Source organism: Schistocerca serialis, chromosome 3 (assembly GCF_023864345.2).
Source record: "Schistocerca serialis cubense isolate TAMUIC-IGC-003099 chromosome 3, iqSchSeri2.2, whole genome shotgun sequence".
Taxonomy (NCBI): Eukaryota; Metazoa; Arthropoda; class Insecta; order Orthoptera; family Acrididae; genus Schistocerca; species Schistocerca serialis.
In genome coordinates, this window is record NC_064640.1 from 636,879,562 (window position 1) to 636,903,800 (window position 24,239).

Consider the following 24,239-nt stretch of genomic DNA (forward strand, 5'->3'; position numbering starts at 1 on the left):
TCAGGCGCTGGGTAATTAGTTAGAACTAAACATTTCACATCAATGTTTCATCTGATAATCAGCGGTGAGGGAATTTCAGATTTTACATCGGAGACACTACAGAATTACCTTTTTAATAGCGTGATTCTGTCGTGCAAAGATAAAGCCCATATACCATTCTTAGAGGAAAACAGCCTCTCTCCGAAAATTAGCAAGTGTTGTGGATAAATTCTCACGTGATATGTAGCTCAATTTTTCACAGAAATATCTCGCAAAAAGCTGATGCAATTGAAGAGACAGATTCCAGCTACCTAGATTTCCGAAAGGCGTGTAAAGACTTGCCACACTGTCGACTGTTAATGAAGACACGATAACTCGTAGTACCTACACCAAGGTGTGAAGCATTTTAAATGATAACATACAGTACTCTATAGTGGTAGGGAACTATTCAACAGAATCGGAAATAACAGACAGTGTTTCTCAAAGGCTCGCAACGGGACTGCCATTATTCTAAGTATACACGATTTATCAGATACGCACTACGACACACTAATTGGATTTACTACTGATAATGTCTGGAGGCAAATATAGTCATCAGATGATGGTCTTGAAACGTATAACGACTTAGATAATATTTTCACTTGGTGTATTGCATGGCAACATTTTTAAATGTAAGTGCAAGACAATTCCCGTCGACTCTTTACGGGTATGAACGAGGACGCGCATATGAAGTCAGTGGCAGGGAAGGTGAACAGAAGATACAGATCTGTTGGGAGGATCCTGAGAGAGTGCGGTGCATCTGTAAATGTAACTGCTTACAAGACGTTAATGGGACTTATTTTATAGTACTGCACCAGTATTAGAAATCTTCATGAAATAAGTACGACGAAAGATGCCCACCGTTAGGTTCGTGACAGGTTCCTATATGCCATATTAAACAGAGATGGAGACGCTCAGGGACAGGAACGGGTATCCTGCGAAGAAGGGCGGCGCTGTTTTCATCAAGTCCTCTTGAATAAATAAGGAGAACCAGTATTCAAGGAAGATTGTTCAGCAACGCTGGTAGCTTCATTGTAAATGCTGCATAGAAACCACCAATTTAAGATAAGAGAGACTATGGCGGGTACCGATGCATGCACATGCTCATATTCCCTTCGCTCCCTACACCAGTCCAATAGGACATAAATCGATAGTATCATTACAATATACCTTTTATTATTCACCGTACAGTTGCTTGCGACATACTTACGTGACAAATAACTAAAAAAGTTACATTTGTACTTTCGGAAACGTGCTATCAACAGCCGGCCGAAGTGGCCGTGCGGTTAAAGGCGCTGCAGTCTGGAACCGCAAGACCGCTACGGTCGCAGGTTCGAATCCTGCCTCGGGCATGGATGTCTGTGATGTCCTTGGGTTAGTTAGGTTTAACTAGTTCTAAGTTCTAGGGGACTAATGACCTCAGCAGTTGAGTCCCATAGTGCTCCGAGCCATTTGAACCATTTTTTGCTATCAACATAGTCACTTGACTAAGTTTAATTTTATATTATGTAAAATCCAGAGATAAAAACTACAGTCTTACGAAGAAAAAGTAACGTTTGGTCGCTAACAGAAATAATTGACTATCACATTCAGTAAACACTGTATAATTCCTTAAAACGTATTCAGTGTAGTTAAGCTGACTGATATAGGTCTAAAACTTCCCCGGCATACAGAGTATTTTTTGTCCCGAATTTCTTTCTACAGTAGATACAAAACTGTAACGGAAATGCTAGAGAAACACAAACAGGAATCCTTGGAAGAAAGATGACGTAGATTTCTTGAAACACTGTTTTGTGTGTATTTAAAGAACAAATATTCGAAGAAGACTGTGAGACCATTATGTTACCCACAGCCTATACCTCGGATAGGCATCATGAGCAAAAGAGAAAGGAAATGAGGGCGCAGGGGTCGTCCATAGGCAAGCAGACTGTCAGTTCTTACCTCGCTGAAAATTAAAGTAGCTCACGGCGTATATATGTATACGTAAAAAGTGTCAGAAGCTCTGAACACAGAGCAATAATAAGTATACAAAAGAGTACAGTACTAAATATGTTGATCTTCTATTTGGAGAACGCTCTGATGAGTCCATGTGTAAGTATCTTGCTTTCCGTGAGCTATTTCTTTCTTTCCGTCTCTCTGGAAATATGTTTATCACAACTTCGTCATTCAGCAGGCTGTAACTGACCCGAGCATCAAATCACAGCTTTCAGTACCTTTAACACAACCAACACTTGATGATGCATGCTGAATGAGAACCCTTCGGCGCTTCCTGTGTGGTGCGGTTAGATATTTATGGCAAGTAAACAAAGGTATATGATGGAACACTGTTGTTAATTAACACTACTATATCTCCCTGAAACAAATACGTGATGAAGATAAAATTCACTTAGCTACAGTGAATGACTATCTCAGACGTCACTGTGGCAATTCGTAACCCCTATAACACTAGATAAAATTTTTAAAAAGACAAATCTCATGGAGCTAAGATTTTAACTGGTACTATACAGAGCTATTAAGTGCCTGAAACAAGTTTCCGGAGGGGCTCATCTTTGAACAAAATCCCTAACGATGAGGATGAACTGGTGCATACTCCAAAGAGTTTAAGCTAATGCCTGTCCCGACCGCCTTACGTAAAGGACCTTCTTTTCTATCTCATGAACTTTAACATCGTACTTTCTGTTTGCCTCTGGAGTTCATTGGATAACCGTCCCACCCCAATAAATATCCGAGCATTATCAATGACGCGCAGACGTAACTTACACTGCAGTGTAGGCAGACAGAGACCCCGTACCAGCGCCACATCCTTCTAAGAAACGTTCTTGCTGTTGCGTCTTGCATAAGATTGACGACGAATTCCTTACCGCAAGCGGCAGGATACCTTTCCACTTATTCATAAATAATCAGTTTGGAGAAGATTGCATTAGACAGCACTTTGAATTTACGTACTCGGGGCATCACGTTGTGCCGGCACTGCAGGTGTGTGTCACGGAGAGCATAAACTAGCCTATAGCAGAGTTAGGTCCTGCATCAGTAACTGTTCGCACACACCACCCCAATGCAGGACAAGTCACGGAAGCCAGCGTGCGCTCGTGTGCTCGACAGTTCTGCGAAGTAGCAGAGGCCAGAGAAAGTAGACAACCGTGCCAGTACACTCACATGAGTCCGGTTCAAAGCTCATGGCTGCATGCCTGTTGAGGGCAACTTGTATCTGCCAGTCTGGATCCACAACACCTATTGAAATCATAACCATGTAACGATTTCAAAGATGAAATATAACATAACCTAAGAAAGTAATGTTTGTTACGGAGGTAGATATTATACATACAGTCACACGATTAAATGCATTTTAAAATTAAATAAACATATTTTTATTTCAACAATTGTAGCATCACAAATACCTTAGAAACATTTGGCTAATAGAAGCGTCGACGGAAGAAATAAGTGTAACACGTAACCTCCTAAGCTTACCAATGCTTGGTAGTTTATTATTTCCATTTAAAGCCATAGCACTGCAGAAACCCGGATATAGAATTCAACGATGTAAGTGTAGGACAAATACAGCTTCACGTCCTTTGGACTCCTAGGTCATCAGAGAGGAAGCAACATTGGAGATGGACAAGGATGGGGAAGAAATGCAGAAAACTGGCTACGGCTTTGCTCAAAGATCCATCACTCTATTATTCACAAGTAGTGTAGAGAACCGATGGTAACCTAAGCCAAATTCATTAGATGGCTACTTGAATGCCTCTCCTCCAAAATAAGAGGCCATTGTCTGCATCTCCTCGCTCGGTTGCAGTATAAAAATCCTCGGAAAACAAATCATATATTCATTGTTATAGGACACGGATCGTAAATCATATATCATTACGGTGAAATAGTGTCAGTAGATTGGATACAGTTGTTATAGGCGTATGCAGTACACACTAAGTTTTATACAAACGTACCATGTCTGTAATTAACTTCCTAGCATTATTAATTTAGAATTTAAATTTTTATTCTTAGCTTTTACACGAGTGAGGTTTAAATTCATTCGCATTTATGTATCTGCATATCAGCCTCAGTTAACTTTAATTTCCGTTTTTCTCTAGGTAACGAATAGTTACGTGATTACATAATCCTAGGAAGTCAAAAAAGAAAAAAAAAAGTACGCTTTCAGAAACTCACCTACGAAAATCAATGCACTTGAAGTTTCACTATGCTGTATCACATGTAAAGTACACTAAACTGTGTGAATGTTTAAAAGAGTTCCGCAGTAAAGCCAAGAGGACAATGTGATGACGACAGATAGCTGGAGAGGTTCGCATTCGCCCAGTTGTTCATGTCTCAGCAATGCCACTTTCCCATCAAATAGCGTCTTACCACTAGTTCCTTAGTAGCAGTTCCTAGTCCAGTGCCGTCCTGCGCCACCTACTTTTGAATACGAGTTCTTCATCTGATAGTCAGGCACGCTGATCAGACAGATACGAATGCGGATTAGCGAAGCCATGACTCCCATAACAATAGAGTATGCTATATAATGTGCTTCTAGAATAAAAACGTGCGTACCACTGACCTAGTCATCCCCTATCAGTCATGGTAATAAAGTGCCTGAAATGTGCTGGAGCCCAATCATCCACGTAAGACGTGGTTCCTCTTAGTTACACACATTGTGAAAAGTCTCAAAGAGTGTCTGATTGATGTTCTTATAGAAAGCACATATCAGAAGTGCCGCTCGAATACAAGGGTTTATGAACACTATTCTAGCCTATAAAATGAATTTTAACCTACTGATGCTCACTAACCCGAACTGTAACACGAAGAATTTAATCTGCCCAATAGTTTTGTAGAAGTGCATGCGTATTCATAGGCTTGCAGGAGGCAATTTTAACAACTGTCATGAGTTTACTCGTTTTGAAAACTTTGCAAAATTTGCGATCATTAATAAATCAATCACTAAATATACAGGGTGATTCAAAAAGAATACCACAACTTTAAAAATGTGTATTTAATGAAAGAAACATAATATAACCTTCTGTTATACATCATTACAAAGAGCATTTAAAAAGTTTTTTTTCACTCAAAAACAAGTTCAGAGATGTTCAATATGGCCCCCTCCAGACACTCGAGCAATATCAACCCGATACTCCAACTCGTTCCACACTCTCTGTAGCATATCAGGCGTAACAGTTTGGATAGCTGCTGTTATTTCTTGTTTCAAATCATCAATGGTGGCTGGGAGAGGTGGCCGAAACACCATATCCTTAACATACCCCCATAAGAAAAAATCGCAGGGGGTAAGATCAGGGCTTCTTGGAGGCCAGTGATGAAGTGCTCTGTCACGGGCTGCCTAGCGGCCAATCCATCGCCTCGGGTAGTTGACGTTCAGGTAGTTACGGACAGATAAGTGCCAATGTGGTGGGGCTCCATCCTGCTGAAATATGAATTGTTGTGCTTCTTGTTCGAGCTGAGGGAACAGCCAATTCTCTAACATCTCACAGCATGCGTGCTACATTTTCATAACTCGTTCTCGGCCGTCCAGAACTTTTCCCTTTGCACAAACACCCATTCTCTGTAAACTGTTTATACCAACGTTTAATACACCACCTATCAGGAGGTTTAACACCATACTTCGTTCGAAATGCACGCTGAACAACTGTCGTCGATTCACTTCTGCCATACTCAATAACACAAAAAGCTTTCTGTTGAGCGGTCGCCATCTTAGCATCAACTGACGCTGACGCCTAGTCAACAGCGCCTCAAGCGAACAAATGTACAACTAAATGAAACTTTATAGCTCCCTTAATTCGCCGACGGATAGTGCTTAGCTCTGCCTTTTGTCGTTGCAGAGTTTTAAATTCCTAAAGTTGTGGTATTCTTTTTGAATCACCCTGTATTATGACATGCGTTTAGTTGGCCCGTTCTCTGCTTTCGAGAATCTGACGTCGAAGTTGGTGAATCTATATGCCACACACGATATATAACGGTATCTATTAGCGTAGCTTCGAATGATATTCTTTAAGCATTGACGAATTTTTGTGTTACACTGTGCAGTATCAGTGGCTAATTTGAACGGCATACATACCAAGATTAAAACGAAAATGACAGATAAAAGGCCGTAATACATTTTCAGCATTCGCTGATGAACGTAGTGGCGCAACCATTGACGCACTATTTGACGCTGATAACTTAAGAACAAATCGTGTGAAGAGCTGCCTCTTCTCCATATTCATTCAGACTTAGATTGACAATTTCTCATAGGACTTGACGTATTGGAAGTATTAAACAAAACGACAGTTTTAAAAGTTCTGCCAGTGGTTTTATAACGTAGTGGTACATGTTACGATTTCTTGTAACTGTAACACCTCAAGTCGAACCTCTGACTCTATCGACTTATACGTCAACAAGGAAGCAAACTAAGTTTTCTTTTTTTTCTGGTACAACAACGTAACCAACAGTTAGTATATGCTATCGACTGCTACAAAAAATACATCAAAGTATGAAACCTCCTGTCCGCAGCTCGTGGTCGTGTGGTAGCGTTCTCGCTTCCCGTGCCCGGGTTCCCGGGTTTGATTCCCGGCGGGGTCAGGGATTTTCTCTGCCTCGTGATGACTGGGTGTTATGTGATGTCCTTAGATTAGTTACGTTTAAGTAGTTCTAAGTTCTAGGGGACTGATGACCATAGATGTTAAGTCCCATAGTGCTCAGAGCCATTTTTTAAGGAAACCTCCTGTTCCGTGTTTCCTAGGTTTAAAGCAGTTAAATTACTTCTATATGGCGGTATTTTGCTGTCATGTAATATCGTAACTTATTCATTTTCATATTCTCAAGTGAAGCACTGGGCACGGCAGACAGAAACGAAAGTACTGCGACACTATATACAGAGTGATTCCGTGATGATGTTACAGATTTTCGGGGATGACGGAGAAGGGTAAATGTATAAATTTGAGGTAAGGGGCCCTGGTTGGGAAACGACCGAGTCGAATGCTGTAAGCGAAAACCGTTCTGACGCCTCTGACAGTGGAATACACGTGCCGGAATTAATGTTGCTAAGATTGTAGGGTAGGCATCTTTCAGAGGTGGTTGTATGGACCAAAAGAAGAAGAATATGCCAAGTAAACATGGGCTCTAATATGTATGTATACCTTAAGAGCTGTGAGCACTTGTTCATCTTCGATACTGTGAAACACGTCTCTTCTACTGCGAGTTCTTTGATTTCCATATTTTGAGAGGTGACAGTACGGATCAAAACAAGAAAAAAATGTCCGGTAAATAAGCGCTCTAAAATACATACCTGAAGGGCTAAGGGCAATTATTCAGTTGAAGACATCCGTTCCACAGCAGCGCCGGTGAACTAGTGCTCATAGCTATTAAGGTATGCATTTTAGAGACTTTTTTCTCTTTGGGTGCATATTATTTCCTCCAGAAATATGGAATTCAAAGAACTTGCAGTAGAAAAGATGTGTTTCGCAGTGTCTAGTGCGAACAGGTGCTCACAGCTCTTAAGGTATGCATTTTAGAGCTCACGGATACCAGACCTTTTTTTCTTGTTTTGGTCTATACTACCACCTCTGAAAGTTGCCTATCCTGCATTCTGAGCAGCAACAGTACCGGTATACGTGTTCCACTATCAGAGGTATTATTACAATTTTCGCCGGCCTCTGTGACCGAGCGGTTGTAGGAGCTTCAGTTCAGAACCGCGCTGCTGCTGCGGTCGCAGGTTCGAATCCTATCTCGGGCATGGATGTGTGTGATGTCCTTAGGTTAGTTAGGTTTAAGTAGTTCTAAGTCTAGGGGGCTGATGACCTCAGATGGTAGGTCCCATAGCGCTTAGAGCCTTTTGAACCATTACAATTTTCGTTTATAGCTTTCGATTCGGTCGTTTCCGATCAGGGCCCCTTACCTCAGAATGAGACATTTACCCCTCTCCATCATCCCTGAAACTTCGTAACATCATTACGGAATCACCCTGTGTAGAGGCTGATTGACACGTTGTGAAAAGCAAAGACACGTTTTATTTTTAGTTAAAATTAAAGATCAGGAGCCTATGTTGTTCAAACCCACATTCCAGTAGGTCGTACTACAGTCAGTCATATTTTGCAATGGTAGTTTACATAGCTCCAGTTGCATTCCAAATGAGTAAATATTTACTGCCACAGTATCGTCGCACAGCTATTAACATTAAATTGAGGTTCAGCCATTAAATAAATTAATTTACAGATTACTGCTGATTGATCTAAAAACTACGGGAGATAATGGTGTTGTAACTGCCCAAAAGGTAATCCGTAACTTCCTAAATAAGAAAGTATTATGGGATCGCCCTTTAAAAGGGCTTTGAATGCGGAATGCGTACAGGATGCGTCACTTTCGATCGTGGCCACAGTGAACTGTCTGTTACTTCCGCCACATCACCCATTAAGAGTTTTGTCTTCGATTGAATGTAATGTCCTAGAGACCCAAAGGAAAAATTAAATAGGTTATTATATATGAGGAAAGTGTTTGTACCACTTCAATTCTGTGTCATATTACATTAATACAGATCGCAATCTAGTATTTTTGTACAAAAGAAGAATGGGAAAACACACATTCGTGGGTACAGTTTCACCAATGTGTAGTTTTTAGGAGTGCATGCATTGTTCTTGCTTCCTGTACCTTAATTACAAGATACAAACACCTTTAATTAAAATATATTTACGAGAATTTGTTAAAAATGTGAAATAATTCCGTCTCCAAATTACCGAACACTCTGTGATATAATATGGCTATTCTCATAATGTTTCATCTTTCGGACTTACAACTCGAATGACAATATCATAGCATCAAAATATATTGGTGCTGCTTGATCTTTGTCAGATAACATAGAAATGGCTGACGCAATATACCAATCTTGCCTTCACCCATTATTTCGCCGCAAATTTGAAGATCTCAGAGAGTGGCAGCACTATTTTACAATATATTAAATATTCCTTCCAGATGAAAAGCGAAATACAAATTTTGCGAGAGAAAGGAAAAATGTGAGAATTGTGTTATTAAGGTGAAAAAGGAAGCTGAATCATTATTCGATTTAGTGCCTCTTTAGATAAATGCCATTTGCTCAACGTTTCAACCGGGCGCATATTCTGCACCTGAAGTAAGATTCTGGAAGTCTGTGAACTTCTCATAAACAGCTTACGAGATCTCTTTATTGATCTCTAAGCGCCCTCCATCATCACATTTCCTCGGGCGAGGAATTATGTGATAGTATGAGATACGACTTAACTTGCGGCTCATTTTCTCGATGTTCTCACTTCAGTTTGCAGTTAACGACGTCCTTAAGGTGTACCATAGCGAAGAAAAGTGCAGCCACGTTACAAGTCAGCTACCCAGTTCTTAACATTTGGAAACAATGGAGCCCAGTCCATGTAAGCCATTACTAACTTTAGATTAATTTTCGAAGGCGATAAATCGCCCACGAAAAGAATATTATGGCATCATGGTATTGTAGAAGATCGACATGGACGAGAAACACTCAACAAGCTACTTAAAAAAGCAGCACTATTCCGCAGACCAAGTTCACACTTGACGAATGTTACTGCGTAAGATTTAACAATGTTAGAAAATAAAATATGATTGATATCAACTTCATTTTTTCACTGCTAATTCGTGTGCGTGACAACGACTAAAGTAGATGGAATTCAATCTTTAGGCAAAAGTAACTCCTGTGTTAAGAATTTGAGGAGCTGCAAGAAGACTCCCTGCGTCATCCTGTTGTCACATTTTCGATCAGGAGATTCTGTCGCATTTCCATAGGTCATCACACCGACGTGCTAGCACTAGAAAGTCGATAAATATATATCGTTGGAACATTTCCTAAAACCGTCTTTGATCTGCGGCGTGGAAGGCGGTCACCTGTGCTGCCAGAAGCTCGCACATCAGCACCGAACCGCGCTGTTTCGCCGGCGCAGTGACACGTAAAATAAGTTCCCAGTAAGCCCAAGTACTAGCGCGGAGGCAGCCGGGCCGGATCATGTGGCTCACACCTGCTACCGAGAAGCTGGCAGCGGCGGCGGCACGCCACGGCAAACACATCCGCCCCCGCACTTGCGCCCTCGCGCGCCGCTTCCCCGAAACTGACGCAGCGTACTGACTACCGGCGTATTCTTTTGCTGCTAGGAGCGCGGACTTCGCAGAAGAGGGTGTGCGCGTGGGCTTAGTCATTGGCCTGTATCATCGACCGGCCGCTTGTATTCGGGTCAGTCGGTGCTCTTAACCCTCCCTGCGAGCGTTCGCCTTGGCGAATGACGCAGCGCCGCCGCTGTTTGCTCTTCATTAGCTGCCCGTTCGCCTTATAGCACAGAAAGCCATATAGTGTCTCACGAAGCAAACTGGGGCGTACATTAGCTTAGAAAAGATTTTGATTTAACTGATGGCGTTCCTTATACAGTATTTAAATAACTTACTTAGTTACCCGTGTTCACTGTTTTATTACAAAGGTCACAGATGCGAGTTGTCTATGTGTCTATAGCTATGTGATACTCTGAGTAGCCTTGGCAGTGGGTGATTCCGATGACACTACCTCATAATCCCACCTCCGAATCGCAGTTTGCAGTACTAGCAACGTACTGAAGAAATGGCTGATGCACAATCCACAGTGATTCCAAGTAGCAGTTATGACAGTATCTTCCACAGTTGTCAGGCCACAATCAATGTATTCATGAGAAATAATTCGTGTTCCGATTTTCGCGAAATATCTGCCCTAATAGTGATGAATATATATCTCTAGATTGAGTACAACGCCGAACTTGGCACTACTTTATACGTATCTTCCTGCTAATTAAAGTTTACTTCTCCAACCATTCATCTGGTTGTATAATGTCCTACGTCTACATCTACATAGATACTCCGGAAGCCACTGTACGACGCGTGGTGGAGCCTACCCTGTACCACTACTTTTCAATACGACTACTATTCATTTCCTTTCTGGTTCCACTCGAAAACAGAGCGAGAGAAAAATAACTGTCTATATGCCTCCATAAGAGGCCTGATACGTCGTATCTTATCTTTGTGATACTTATGCGCAATGTGTGTTGGCGGCAGTAACATCGTTCTGCAGTCAGCTTGAAATGCCGTTTCTCTAAATTGTCTCAACAATTTCCTCCGAAAGAACATCTCCTTTCCTCCAGGGATTCCCATTTGAGTGCCTGAACCATCTCCGTAACACTTGCGTGTTGTTCGAACCTACCGGTAACAAAACCAGCAGCCCGTTTCTGAATTACCTCGATATCTTCCTTTAATTCAACCTGGTACGAATTCCAAACGCTCCAGCAGTACGCAAGAATAAATCGCGCTAGCATCCTATACGCGGTCTCCTTTGCAGATGAACCACACTTTCCTAAAATTCTGCAGTTCTCACATGCTCGTTCCATTTCATATCTCTTTGCCACGTTACGCCCAGATATTTAAACGACATGATTGTGTCAAGCAGAACACTACTAATGCTGTATTCTAATATTACATGTTTGTTTCACGTACTCATCCGAATTAACTTACATTTTTCTACATTTAGAGCTAGGTGCTATCATCACATCAGCTACAGCGTAATAGTCAATCCCATACTCAGGAAATAGGACTATGTAGTGATTCTGTGTGTGTGTGGGAGGGGGGGAGGGGGGGGGTTGACGTGTACAGTTATGAACTGTGAGTTGTGTATCTGTACCCTGTGGATGCCGGTTATGAGTGATTTGCTGTGTTTCTGTTGCTGTAGTTGAAAGGAATGAGCAACGCGAATTATTCCGGTGTCGGCTCGTACCCGATTTCTGTCGAACTGCATTAAAGAGAGCCCAGACAACTGTTCAACAACTGTGTCACATTCCCATACTACATGAGACACTGCAATGAGGTCTGGAATTTCGCCCGATGATTTGGGTTAACGTCTGGTGATAGGAAACTTTGTGCCACCATCTCTCCTCCTCTTGCTGGCCAAATATTGGCGATGAAAATTTGTCAAACACCGGGATTCGAACCGGCTAGCTTTGAGTTGAGTGAGGTTATACAAGCGTGCTTTAGTTACTGTGGCTATGGAAGAGGGGTTTAGATCTGTACCCATTAGAAACATTTCAAGCCAACAACTTACAGGATGACCTCTACCTCTAAAGCTACGGTTGTATTTTAGTTTCCAGCCTGAGCACATGTGTTTACCAAAAAAAATAGCATCGGATACGCTCAGATGCTATTTTCTTGCTGAGAATTTCAGAAAAACAGAAGTGGACTTTTTGTATTTTTGGATAACAGTATGTTAGTAAGTGTCAACGTGTTTCCCTGTACATGGTACTATATGTACTGCATTGAAGCGAAGCTTTACAGAATTAATACTATCAAAGACAAAAAAGAAAATACCAGAAAACCATTACGACAAATAACAACTGAGAATGCAGCTGCTGCATGACTTCGCAGGTAGTATTTCTACCTGTAATAGGATGCATAGAGCGAGTGGTCTTCACTAATTTTGACAGAAATCCATGTACTGTGAAACAAGATGTCTTCAGTTTGATCAGCACGGGGTTTCTCAATGAAACGTGTCAGCAGTAATAGAGGCTAGTTCTGCTACTCCACAGCACCTGTGCTCTGCCGAGGCCACAGGTGTGTTCTCCACCCCCCACCCCCCACCCCCCGCTCCCTCTGTCAATTCCTCTACGAACAGACGAACAGTTATGTCTGTATGTCTGAAGCAGAAGCAGGAGCTGTGATTTGGAAATATCACTGTCACTATCCAGTGTCATGTATATTGTCAAGATGAATCTCTTAGTATTTTTCAAAATATTATGAAACGAAAGTTAATTTAACACTTAGAAGGACGTGGTTGCTACCGAAAAATCATTCGTGAAATTTCTTTTCTTCTCAGCTGGATAGTGAAACGCCGTTGTCTCTAATGGTGGGATACATTTACTTCTCTCTGAAGCTGTGTTATGGCGGAAGGTGGAATTTATGCCATTTTCCGACTGCTTAATCCTGTTCTGCATCTGTGCATTTAGTTAAAGCAAGTTATGAAACAAGTTTGTATACGTGAAGTTCACAGTGTTGTTATTACCACTTCGCACTACTCGTCCCTTACACACTTCTGTTTAAACTAAACGATCTCCTGCTAATAAAATATAAGTGAATATTATTATCAAAATTCGTCAACCTTAAAGAGTGTGCGATAAATCCAGTGGAACAGTGCATTGCGCTTGACAGCAACATATTACCTTTTATATTGTGATGCCGTATGTTCGGACGCCCCGAAAAACAAAAAGGTTGTGACCTGAAATGAAATACGAGAGGGAGACAGGTAAGTATATTGGTAGACAGATAGATATATAGATTGGGAGAAGAGAGAATCGGCACCACATATCTCTTAACATGCGTGTAGCGTCCGTTTTCACCTCACCTGTAAAGATAACAAAAGGCGAAAAAAGTGTAATTCACAGTTGAAGTTTAGTGGTGTTCCACACTAACTATAAACGGTTCCATGCATTGTCACGTGTCTAGTAGACTAACTGCATATTTTCCGACCTCTTAGAAATCAAAACCAATAACATTATTTACATTATTTTTCTCTCACTACAAATATTCAGCACCGTGTTCTTTAATTATGTCAGAGTAAGAGGGAAATTCAACATTTTTTTCCCAGATTCTCAGCACATCAGAAAATAGCTTGTCTCACACTCTCGTGTGAAATTGTATGTTTTGACGTAAGATGGTGTAACAATCTTAGGCACTAAAGAAGCTTAATATACAAAGGCTGTAACCAATCAATGTGTTCATTGCCTTTAGTTTTAGTGATTACAGTACGCATTAATATGGTACATCCCGAGCATGTTATCGCTGGCAATAAGTTTGCTACGTACAATCAATCGCGGATCTTCGTAACATGAAATGGGCACGAAACAGCCTGTTGTCTGGACTCTGTTCACTCTCCAGACTTTCCGCTCTTCCGGCCATCAGATCCACGATTTACACACCAGTATAATGCCGTCACACTACTTTAAATTCTCGTTATTTCGTTATAAGAGCTATTTATTGAACAATTATATAGTGCTCATTCGAAAAAAGTAAAAATCGATTTGGAAGTTATTAGCGCAAAAGGTATAAAGTCGTGCTGCTTCATCGTCTGTTGACAGAGATATAATATGACAGGCTTCATCGTGGAGAAATAATTAGTCAGTTACCAAATTTTAGCGAGAACTCATTGGTCATACTAACAACTAAGTGTTTTCAGTTAATTGTCGGTAAATACGTGCTGGATATAGCCGACAGCGGAAAGAAGCGTTCAGCTGACACAAAAATACGTGTTGGACCACACCAGTTACAGCCTACGTCGTTGCTTACTTATGAAGATGTGAATAAACAAACAAATACTGCTTTAAGCTCCGAGTAGACCGAGAGTTGTTTTCATTTAGCACTTCTCTCCTGATGCTCTCAGCTCGCCGAAGACGTGGTGCAAGAAATCAAAGTGAGACATCGCTGGCATGCACACACATTTCTACATACATTATCACCGTTATAGAATTATAGAAGGAGGAGCGCGAAAAACATTGCACATGAACTACGTTCAGAAGTGGCAATAAAACGTCTCGGTATTTCATTAACATTTCACTTCGCAAGAGTAACGCCTCATTATTTATGACTCGCCGTCGGCTTGGCACGATTAAAATATCTGTTCCAGGTCGTTAACAGAAGTGAAAGGCCGTGAAGACGTCTGCGGGCAGTGAGCACGGATACGTGAAGATAAAATTCCTGGCCAGCAATTGCCGCCGTGCGTCTGGGCCAACTGGGCAGATAATGATAACCGGAAATGAATGGACCGCACATAAGAAAATGATACGAAAAGCAGAACAAAAACCGAAACCTAAAGTACCAGATGTGTCATTAGCATTCCACACGGAACACGCCGCACCTGGGTTTTTCCGTATGCTTTTTAAAATGTTGAATCAGAAGTGGAAAAGAAGTCGTAATCCGGTTCTTTTGGTCAGTGGAATAACTATTTGAACCTCATAATTATTCTGTGTAGAATAGCAGTTACGCTGTAAAGGCGTAACAATGTCTGGAAAGCTTACTGAACCAGAGCAAAAGGCTTCACTGAAGCTTTCCAGCCTATTTCAGTTTCAATCTAAATTCTGTATGTCGTTAAAGTGCGCTGATGGAATACTACATATATATATGGTACGGAATATAACAGCGGATTAAATCGGAGGTAGCTTACAGGAGGCAGATACAGATAACATTTCTGTTGAGTTATTTAAAAAAAAAATGAGGGAACAATGTAGCAGACTCTTGACCCATGTTCGGGAGCAGCATACTCCAAATTCCAAACGACCATTCCACTTAACATTTTTCTGTGGTTTCGCTAAATCACTCTTGGATGGTTTCGTCAAGAGGACCATGTCAATACATGATGAACTTACTTGTACTTTGTCTCTGATGATTTCGATGTCGACAGAACATTCAAATCTAGTGGTCGTTCCTTTTCTCTCTCTCTCTCTCTCTCTCTCTCTCTCTCTCTATCTCTCTTTCTCTCTCTCTCTCTCTCTCTCTTTCACAGTCAAACATTTAAAACCATTTTTATCATTGCATGATCTACATTTGATAATAAATCATCTAATATGACAACAAACTATTTTTTACAGTTGGAAATGGGATTTATATTGTTGGATAAATCAGATAGCGCTTTCTGTGAGGCATGAAACTGGGAGAATTTTTTTCTTATTTGATGCGTGAAGCTCTAAATTCCGTATAGATGAGAAGTTTCCCTTTATTTTTGTAATGCTCCTTAAGCAGCGCAATTTCCAGACTCCCGAGGAGCACGCGTTAACACTTGTTGCGTCGCAAGCAACGCGCAAGCTCCAGCGTTAAAGGGTAACATAGATAGCGCGTTCTGCAGGATTATATTTGCCTTCCTGCTTGAGGAATTTTCTCTAATATGTTAGTAACCTAAGAGCGGTGAATAAAAGTAGTATTGTCCAGCTGTCTCTGATACGGACGACAGATAATTTTTAGAATGTAAAGTCATGAAGCGAGTAAAGCTTTGCAGTCTCTACAATTATGAACAGCACTTGCAGGCTTACCATATCATTTGTGGAAAACGTATTTTTGATTAATCTCTAAGTTAAATTAAAGCACTGGTTGAACTAATCTAAACACAGAATAAGAAAAACTGCACGAAGAATAACACCAATCGGGTTATGCAGATAGGTAAACTGTGGAAAAAAGATAGAAGACTGGAGAAATGTTAAGTCAGAGAACAGTTAACGAGTAAAAAACCTCGGAGAAGGCGCCAGGACATCGCCTCAGCATCGGAAATACGACGGAAAAATACCAGGACATCACAAAAAATGTGTGACTCCGCATACGTTATTTCTACACTACCTCCGGCAATATGCAGAGATTATGTTTACATTTCTGCAACTAAATATCAGTAGATAGAAAGTCTTTTATTCAGAACAGGAAGGGAATTATGACACAAACACGATTAGCGGGAAATATTGTACAGCTATGGACTGATAAAACACGAGCCGAGAATGAGCGACTGCGTGCTGTTAATGTTTTACGTTGTCTTTAACCGTTTCGGCTCAATAGCTTTTGTGACAAGTGCTGACTCATACGGTGCAGCGAGCTGTTTCGTGTAGACCGCTACATGAAACCGTTCTCCGACGAGCTGTGATGAAATCCTCGGTAAATGGATTCAGACTATAGGCAACGGATATATTGTCGAAAGCGATGTCTCTATAAATTCCACACACTAGTTTACAGTCATCGTGGACACCAACTCACATCCGTTTAACTCGTTTCAAAATGTCTAATCGGTAATTAATTGAATTCGGAATCAAAATATCTCCAGTCTCATTTTGCTTCCAGTGCGGGATATCACTTTTCCCATAGTAAGCGCAATATTATTTTCTTCAAATCTATCAGTAATTTCGAATGTGCTATAAAATGGCAGTTTATCCATCATTCGTGTCGTCAGTCAACCCACACATTGTATGTACGGTAGATAGACAAAACGTACACTTCTGGACCATTCCTCTCTTACCAGACATCTTTAACGATCTGTATCACGTCGGGCTATTTTGTGCAAACAGAAAAAATAAATTTTAAAAAAGTAGACTAAGACGAGATCTTGTCAAAATGTTTTCGATGATCAATATTCATATTACAGGAAACAAGTCAGCAAATGAAATTTGTAGCGATAATACATAGTAGCTTAGTATTTACTAACGGTACCTATTGTTTTCCTTTCTGTACTCCACCGTCAGATTAAAAACTGGAAGGAATCGCTAAGGAACAAATTTTTGTCTATTCATTTGGGTGTATTATCATTCATCAGTTTAACATTTTCGGGCAGAGTACTTTAAATCAAAAGGCTAAATCGTCCCTCGCACATCACATAATGCTGCGGTGTTATAAATAATTGGTAGTCAGATCTCTGGTTGAGCTTTAATGAGACGTTTAGTGCCCACGTGTATTCTGCGGACTACAAATAGCAAATATGAAAATCGAATGAAACTATTTGTGTGTTAGATTTGAAAGTAGAACACATTCCCTTTCATTTACGTTTTCAATCCCGAGCTTCAGAAGCCATCTGGCAGCAACCCACGGCACCGAGTTTCCGCACCACTGGTGCGGAAGAACCTAGTTTTTCAACTGTAGGGTTACTATGCCAGCAGCCACCACTTGAGGAAACACCTTCCTTACAAGCCTAGGTTGATAGTGTTGCGCTAACCGCAACAAATCACACACTCATTACGAAGATTAAAAGTCAGAAATGAAAAAATGAGAATCTGCTACAGTACGTACATTTCAGTCCATACATTGAGACAGCTTAGCATACCCTTTTAGTGTTTTATATCACCATTTGTGGCTCAGCAGCTCAGTTGGCTCAGTCTCTCATTAGCAACCCAAAGATAAGCGGTAGATTCCAAGTCACGTGAGTAGTCCATAAGCTACCTTTCGTTCACTAATTAATACTACGATGTTTCCGCTATACAAGGTGACTTGGTCCCTCACAAAATACTTCGTGTATACGAACAATAACAAATCATGTAGAGGTTCGGATTCACCCGTATACTGTATCTTCCCACAACGGGGTCCTTTGTACTTCCTAAATCGAACGTTTACAGAGCATACCAGCTTCAAAACGATCAGCACTATTGATTTCAGACAACTGTTTTTTCTTTCATGCCATCCCGAAAGCCATTATTAACTGCAGTTGCTTATTAGTGGCATCGAAAAAGACATAGAAAAAGCCAGATTACTCACATTACTAAAATGCTACACAGGCTGTAAGAATACTACGTTCAGAAAATGTAGCAGCGTTGCCCCCTTAGGTGGCCATGAATTTTGATGTTCACAGACGGTGAAAACTGCCGAGTGATGAATATTGCTTTAAGGCAATTGGTAAATAAGTACGTAAGTCCACAAATGGCATATGTGAGCTAGTGACTGTCTAACACGCTCAAAATAACCAGTTGTTTCCCGAATTGTGGTTGAAGCTTCAGCCAAACAGGCAACCAGGTCATCTGGATCAGTGTCTCGTACACCAAACTCTCCACCTCCCCTGACAAAAATAAAGACATACGATGTCAGGATCTCATCTAAAACAATATGCATTGTACGGTAGTTTGAACACCCTCTCCTAAGATCATTAGAGTCAAAATGTTCAGACACACCTAGAGGGGAATACGTGCCCCTGTGACATTTCTGTGACGTAAGAAAGTATTTCTTTTTGTCTCCTCTAAATACTCTAAAACTTTATAGTTTCTTTAGACACTATATGTGGTAGTGCATTAGTGAGTGACTGGTTTTAGACCTAGAACTGCGTTCTTACTATGTGAACAGTTTTACTGAAATTGATCATTAGTGTTACACAATCAGTCTTCTGCATATGGGCCGGTCGAAGTGGCCGTGCGGTTAAAGGCGCTGCAGTCTGGAACCGCAAGACCGCTACGGTCGCAGGTTCGAATCCTGCCTCGGGCATGGATGTTTGTGATGTCCTTAGGTTAGTTAGGTTTAACTAGTTCTAAGTTCTAGGGGACTAATGACCTCAGCAGTTGAGTCCCATAGTGCTCAGAGCCATTTGAACCAACCATTTTTCTGCATATGTATTCTTTTGTCGACTGGGAAGAAAGAGCGGTGGATTTGGTGTGCAGGCTCACGGATAATGATATATGAAAATGTTTTGAGCATTGTACGAAACGTATGCAGACGTGTGTGGACCGTAACGAGTCTTACCACAATCAATTGAACTTGCATCTGCACGTATCTGCAGCACCAGTCTCGTTGAGTTTGTGTCATACCAAGAATTCGATAATTTCCGGCAAGCCGCAGTAAACAGCTCGTACACTGCCGATGATCTGATCTATTTTTATAAAATTTGTCACAGCTGTAGGACACAGTTCACGATCGAGAAACGGGCACACAGTAATACGCAACAAAAAGTCATCGTTTGCTAATGCGTGCTACGCCATTTCTTTTCTGTCGATTAGTAGTCATAAACGTCGATTTCTAGACAAGCACAATTCCAGCGCAACAAGTGCCTAACAGGGTATTATAGACTTCAACGGTCCATCAACGTCGGGTCATTACACAAGAAGCATTAGCTGAGTCGGGCTAGGGTGTTGAACATTTGCAGTTGTAATCATCCGAAAATTCGCCTGAATTAATTTATGGAGATTTTAATAAAGGTGGCAGAACAGTATTCGATACTGGCTCATTCACAGTATGAGTCCTGTGTCTTATCCACTACGCCATTAACCTCGGTGCCCGTATCTAACGTTATAACGTTGTTATTAACGCCATTATGGGTAGTACAGATGTAAGCCTTTATAATTCTTCTGAAAATGAATCCAAATTCCGATACAAATAGCAAGAATACGAATTCCTTTTCACAACATGATGTACCACATTAAGACTAGGGACTCCCAGGTACTATTCTACAGTTCTCAGTGTTACTGATAGTGGAAATGTGGTACGATTTAGTTTAACTTGCGGTATGAAATCGCACGGAACGCCGGTGACCACTGTAGGGTCACTGAACATGACCTTATTGCCGCTAATATCAAGACCCCTTTTGTTAAAACTTTTTAATTTACAAGTTTCGGGAGTGACCTCATCATCATCCGCCTAGAACTTAACAGTTCTAATGAAAGCACAACTTATAGATGACATATTACTGGCAAACATACTTAAGTTCGATGAACTGACCGTGTGTCTCGAAGTGGTGATGTAGCTTTATTAAATCTAAACCAACGATTGTGTCAGATGGAAATGGAACGTCAGCGCAAATTCTGGTTGCCACGCCGAATTAATCATTTAGGTTTCAGGAAAAAGTGATGGAACACTTCAAAGCTGACAACTGCGTGCAGTGACTTTCACGGAAGTCATATATGAATAATGGTTAACCTTCCGGTACCTTTCGTGTTTGTAAGCATCTAATATGTGTCACTTTGGTAAAATAAAAATCTTACACGGTGAATACTGTTCAACTTCATACGTCCCAAATGGTAATCAACAGGAAGGAACGAACGTTAAGAGTTCCATGTCGCTGTATTGTCGATTCAAATGGTTCAAATGGCTCTGAGCACTATGGGACTTAACATCTATGGTCATCAGTCCCCTAGAACTTAGAACTACTTAAACCTAACTAACCTAAGGACATCACACAACACCCAGCCATCACGAGACAGAGAAAATCCCTGACCCCGCCGGGAATCGAACCCGGCAACCCGGGCGTGGGAAGCGAGAACGCTACCGCACGACCACGAGATTCGGGCTATATTGTCGAGGTTATTATAAATTAAGCATAAAATCAGGTAGGACAAAATTTGGGAAGAACGTCGGTCATTACCTTGTTAACTGAATCATACCGACGTTTGCCTAAACGAATTTAGCATAACTGTAAAATCTAAATTTAATCATCACTCCACTCGGATGCGAATCTATTATCGTCATCACTGCACCACCGAAGAACTATCTAACGGCGTGTAATGTACATAAGACATCTCACATTAAGTGGGCAGTGGTACAGGATCAAGTAAGTGCCCCTGACGCTATATAATGAAACTTTCATATCTAAGCACTACGTTTCACTTTTCGCAGATGGGTTTCGTTTTTCACAGTCCAACGTCACTGAAGCAGAAGAGGTATACAGTCAGTCCACAATAACGTCAGTAGGTCAAAAACTACCGGTGTAGTAACAATAACATGCAAAGGAAAATTAAAAGAAATATTTCACTGCTTCTAATAACTTTTAGGTGCATTTAGTTCCGTGCAGAGGCATCGAGAGCGGTGAGAGTAGTTACTGTACTCAATGAACGCTGGCGGTACTCGAATGCCGGCGAGTTCGTCTAAGCCGGACCTGTGGCCCGAAGAGAGGTAAAACGTCGAGACCAGTCACTCGCCACTAACTACACACTTTTTGAATGAGTCGGCTGATTTAAGCAGGTGACGAGAGACCGCGGGAACGACGGGCGTACGTACGCTAGCGTTCCGGTTGCCCTCTGGCGGCGGTGGAAGAGGCAACAAAAGGAAAGCGTGTGGTTACCTTGGTGACGTCGGGCACGGCGTCCAGGCCGAGCCCCGCCAGGATCCGCCTGCGCAGCCTGTCGACGGCGGGCGTCGCAGCCGCCGCGCCGGCAGCACCGGCCGCTGCCGCAGCCGTCAGCACCAACAGCAGCAGCAGCACAGACGAGTGTGAGCTCAGCATCGCTCACAGGCACCAGCTCATGCTGACAGCTGCCCACTCCGCCGACTACCGACACACTAAAAGCCCAGCCCGACACTTGTGACCGCCGCTAGGCCGCTCAACATACTTTATATAAAGATAGCGCGGCGTGCTCTTTTGCCATTGGCCAAGGGGCGGTCCTTGTGGCGCGCGCGCGCGCGCGCGCAGCTCTCCGCTACTGGCCGCGGCGCACGACACGGCAGCGGCAGCGGCAGCGGCAGAGGTGGCCGCGTGTTGCCGGAAGTCCCAGAGGCGGCCGCGCGCCGGGCTTCCAGGAAAACCGGCAGCGCGCACGCCACCCACCCCTCGCTGGCCGCTTCCCACGAATGAAACAATTCCCCCATTCCGGAATGCGCAGAATCATCTGCTTTGCTTCCGTGCAGTCGGTGCTCGAGTAACCAAATGACGTGCCTGCCGGTGGTTGTAGCGTTGTCCACCGCAAACGCAATGTATAGGGCATCGACACTGCACCTGGTTGCGTAACTAAGATGCACCTTTTCCACGAGTTTTTATTACCAGTAGGCAAAATTGCTGTACTTTGGTACACTTTCGCTTCTAGCCAACCCTGGAATAGAATTTTAATTTATTTTCCTCTTCCATTTTTAGGGTTGATTGCCTCAGTCAGTAATAATGGAACCCTTATAGGATCACTTTGTCTTTCGTCTGTTTGGATCCCTTTTTCTCGATACCGGGTGGAGGTACCAAGTTGACATTTATGTCAAACACTGAAATCTTCGATCGCTTGGTGGTGAAAAATATTTAAGCTCTTAAGATACTGCAGTCAATAGGGAAAAGCATTATATGTCACATATTTCGCTTCTCGCAAACTTACTCCTCAGAGCGTGTAGGGACCATTTGGTTGACACTGGATCATGAAATTTGGCAAGAAACTAGGTTTGACAGTACAAGTGAATGAAAAAATCCAAAAATGGTTAATTTGTATTTATATCACATAAAAATGCATTCTTTTGCCATTTGTTGTCCGTCAGTCTCTCCGTCCGTCTGTTAGGACATCTTTCTTCTTAGGAACGGGTAGATGTGTGAAGTTGAAATTTATGTTAAACACGAAGGTCTACAGTCCCTTCGCGGTGAAACAAATTGAAGTTTCTAAGCCAGTGCAATCAACAGATATAGATATTGATGTCACATATTTTGATACTCGCAAACTCTCACCGAAATCAATAGGTGACATATCTATTTCCTATTTACTTAATTACGTTTCTTCGGAACCCTCAGAGCGAGAGTCCTTCTCGCACATGTCTGGTTTTTAAATGACGGCAGTCCCCTTGTTATGTGCTGCTGTAATTTTCTAAATTTAGCAGTCCGCTGTGGCCGAGCGGTTCTAGGCACTTCAATCCGGAACCGCGCTGCTGCTAGGGTCGCAGGTTCGAATCCTGCCTCGGGCATGGATGTGTGTGATGTCCTTAGGTTAGTTAGGTTTAAGTACTTCTAATTCTAGGGGACTGATGACCTCAGACGTTAAGTCCCACAGTGTTTACAGCCATTTGAACCATTTCTAAATTTACAAACAATTCTCCGGGAAACTAGGGTTTTTCCAAATGTGAGAACATGTTCCAAGGTACAGCACGGTCATGTACTTAGGAACAAATACTCTGTTCAAATTTAAAAGCGTTGCAATCGAGAAAATCTTGTCACTTCTGTATTTAATCGTCTATTTGTTATATTATTACTCTACTCCACACCAGTAATCAGTAAGTGAAATCAAATCAAATAGAATATGCGGTTTCTAAGGTTTTTCAGAATTTATTACATTCAACTTACAACTGTAAATAATATATCATATAAAGAACAAACAGGATATCCTACAATTGTTCAACGTGACCACCATTCGTCATACATTGAGTCGATAGGCGAGTTCTTACAAAACATCGATCAGTGTGGCTGGAGTAATTATCGCAACAATGCTGTTTCAAAAGTGAGGTAGATCGTCTTCTAGCGGAGGCACATACACTTTATGATCCCCAAAGGTAAAAGACGCGTGGCGTCAGATCGTGTTTGAAAGAGGAGGACATACATTACAAGCTCTGTCATTTGGTCCCTTAGGGCCAATCCAGCGGTCTAGTACAACGTCGTGTAACCAATCGCGTACTGAGTTATGCCACTGAGGTGGCGCACCATCTTCCTGCCAAATAAAGTTCTGTTGTTCAGCTTCTTCCAACTGAGGAAAGAGCAATAGCTGCAGCGCATCAAGATAAGAAACACCAGTTACAGTCGTTTCAGCGAAGAAGAAGGGCCCATAAATTTTCCGCCGGGAAATGGTACAAAAAACATTCATTTTGTGGAATCTGGTAGCAGCTGTACCATCACGTGGAGTTTAGCTAACCCCCGCACATGCACACATTATCTGTGTTCACATTTCCACTCAGATGAAATATCGATTCATCACTGAAGACGACGCGATCCAGCAAAACTACATTGTCATGCAGCAACATTTCGTTTCCGCAGTTTGTACGTAAGTAGTAGTCTGTAGGCCATAGAGATTGTAACA

General features: G+C 41.8%; 1 protein-coding gene across 1 annotated transcript in view; it reads right to left on the minus strand.

Annotated features, from left to right (window-relative positions):
• The window catches only part of LOC126471062 (bone morphogenetic protein 2), a 51,429-nt gene extending 29,655 nt beyond the window's left edge, over positions 1 to 21,774 (minus strand). Inside the window, exon 1 of the mRNA XM_050099127.1 lies at positions 21,551 to 21,774. Within this exon, the coding sequence (XP_049955084.1) occupies positions 21,551 to 21,712 (162 nt within the window). The 5' untranslated portion in view covers positions 21,713 to 21,774. The remainder of the gene's footprint in view (positions 1 to 21,550) is intronic.
• Positions 21,775 to 24,239: the final 2,465 nt, after the last annotated feature.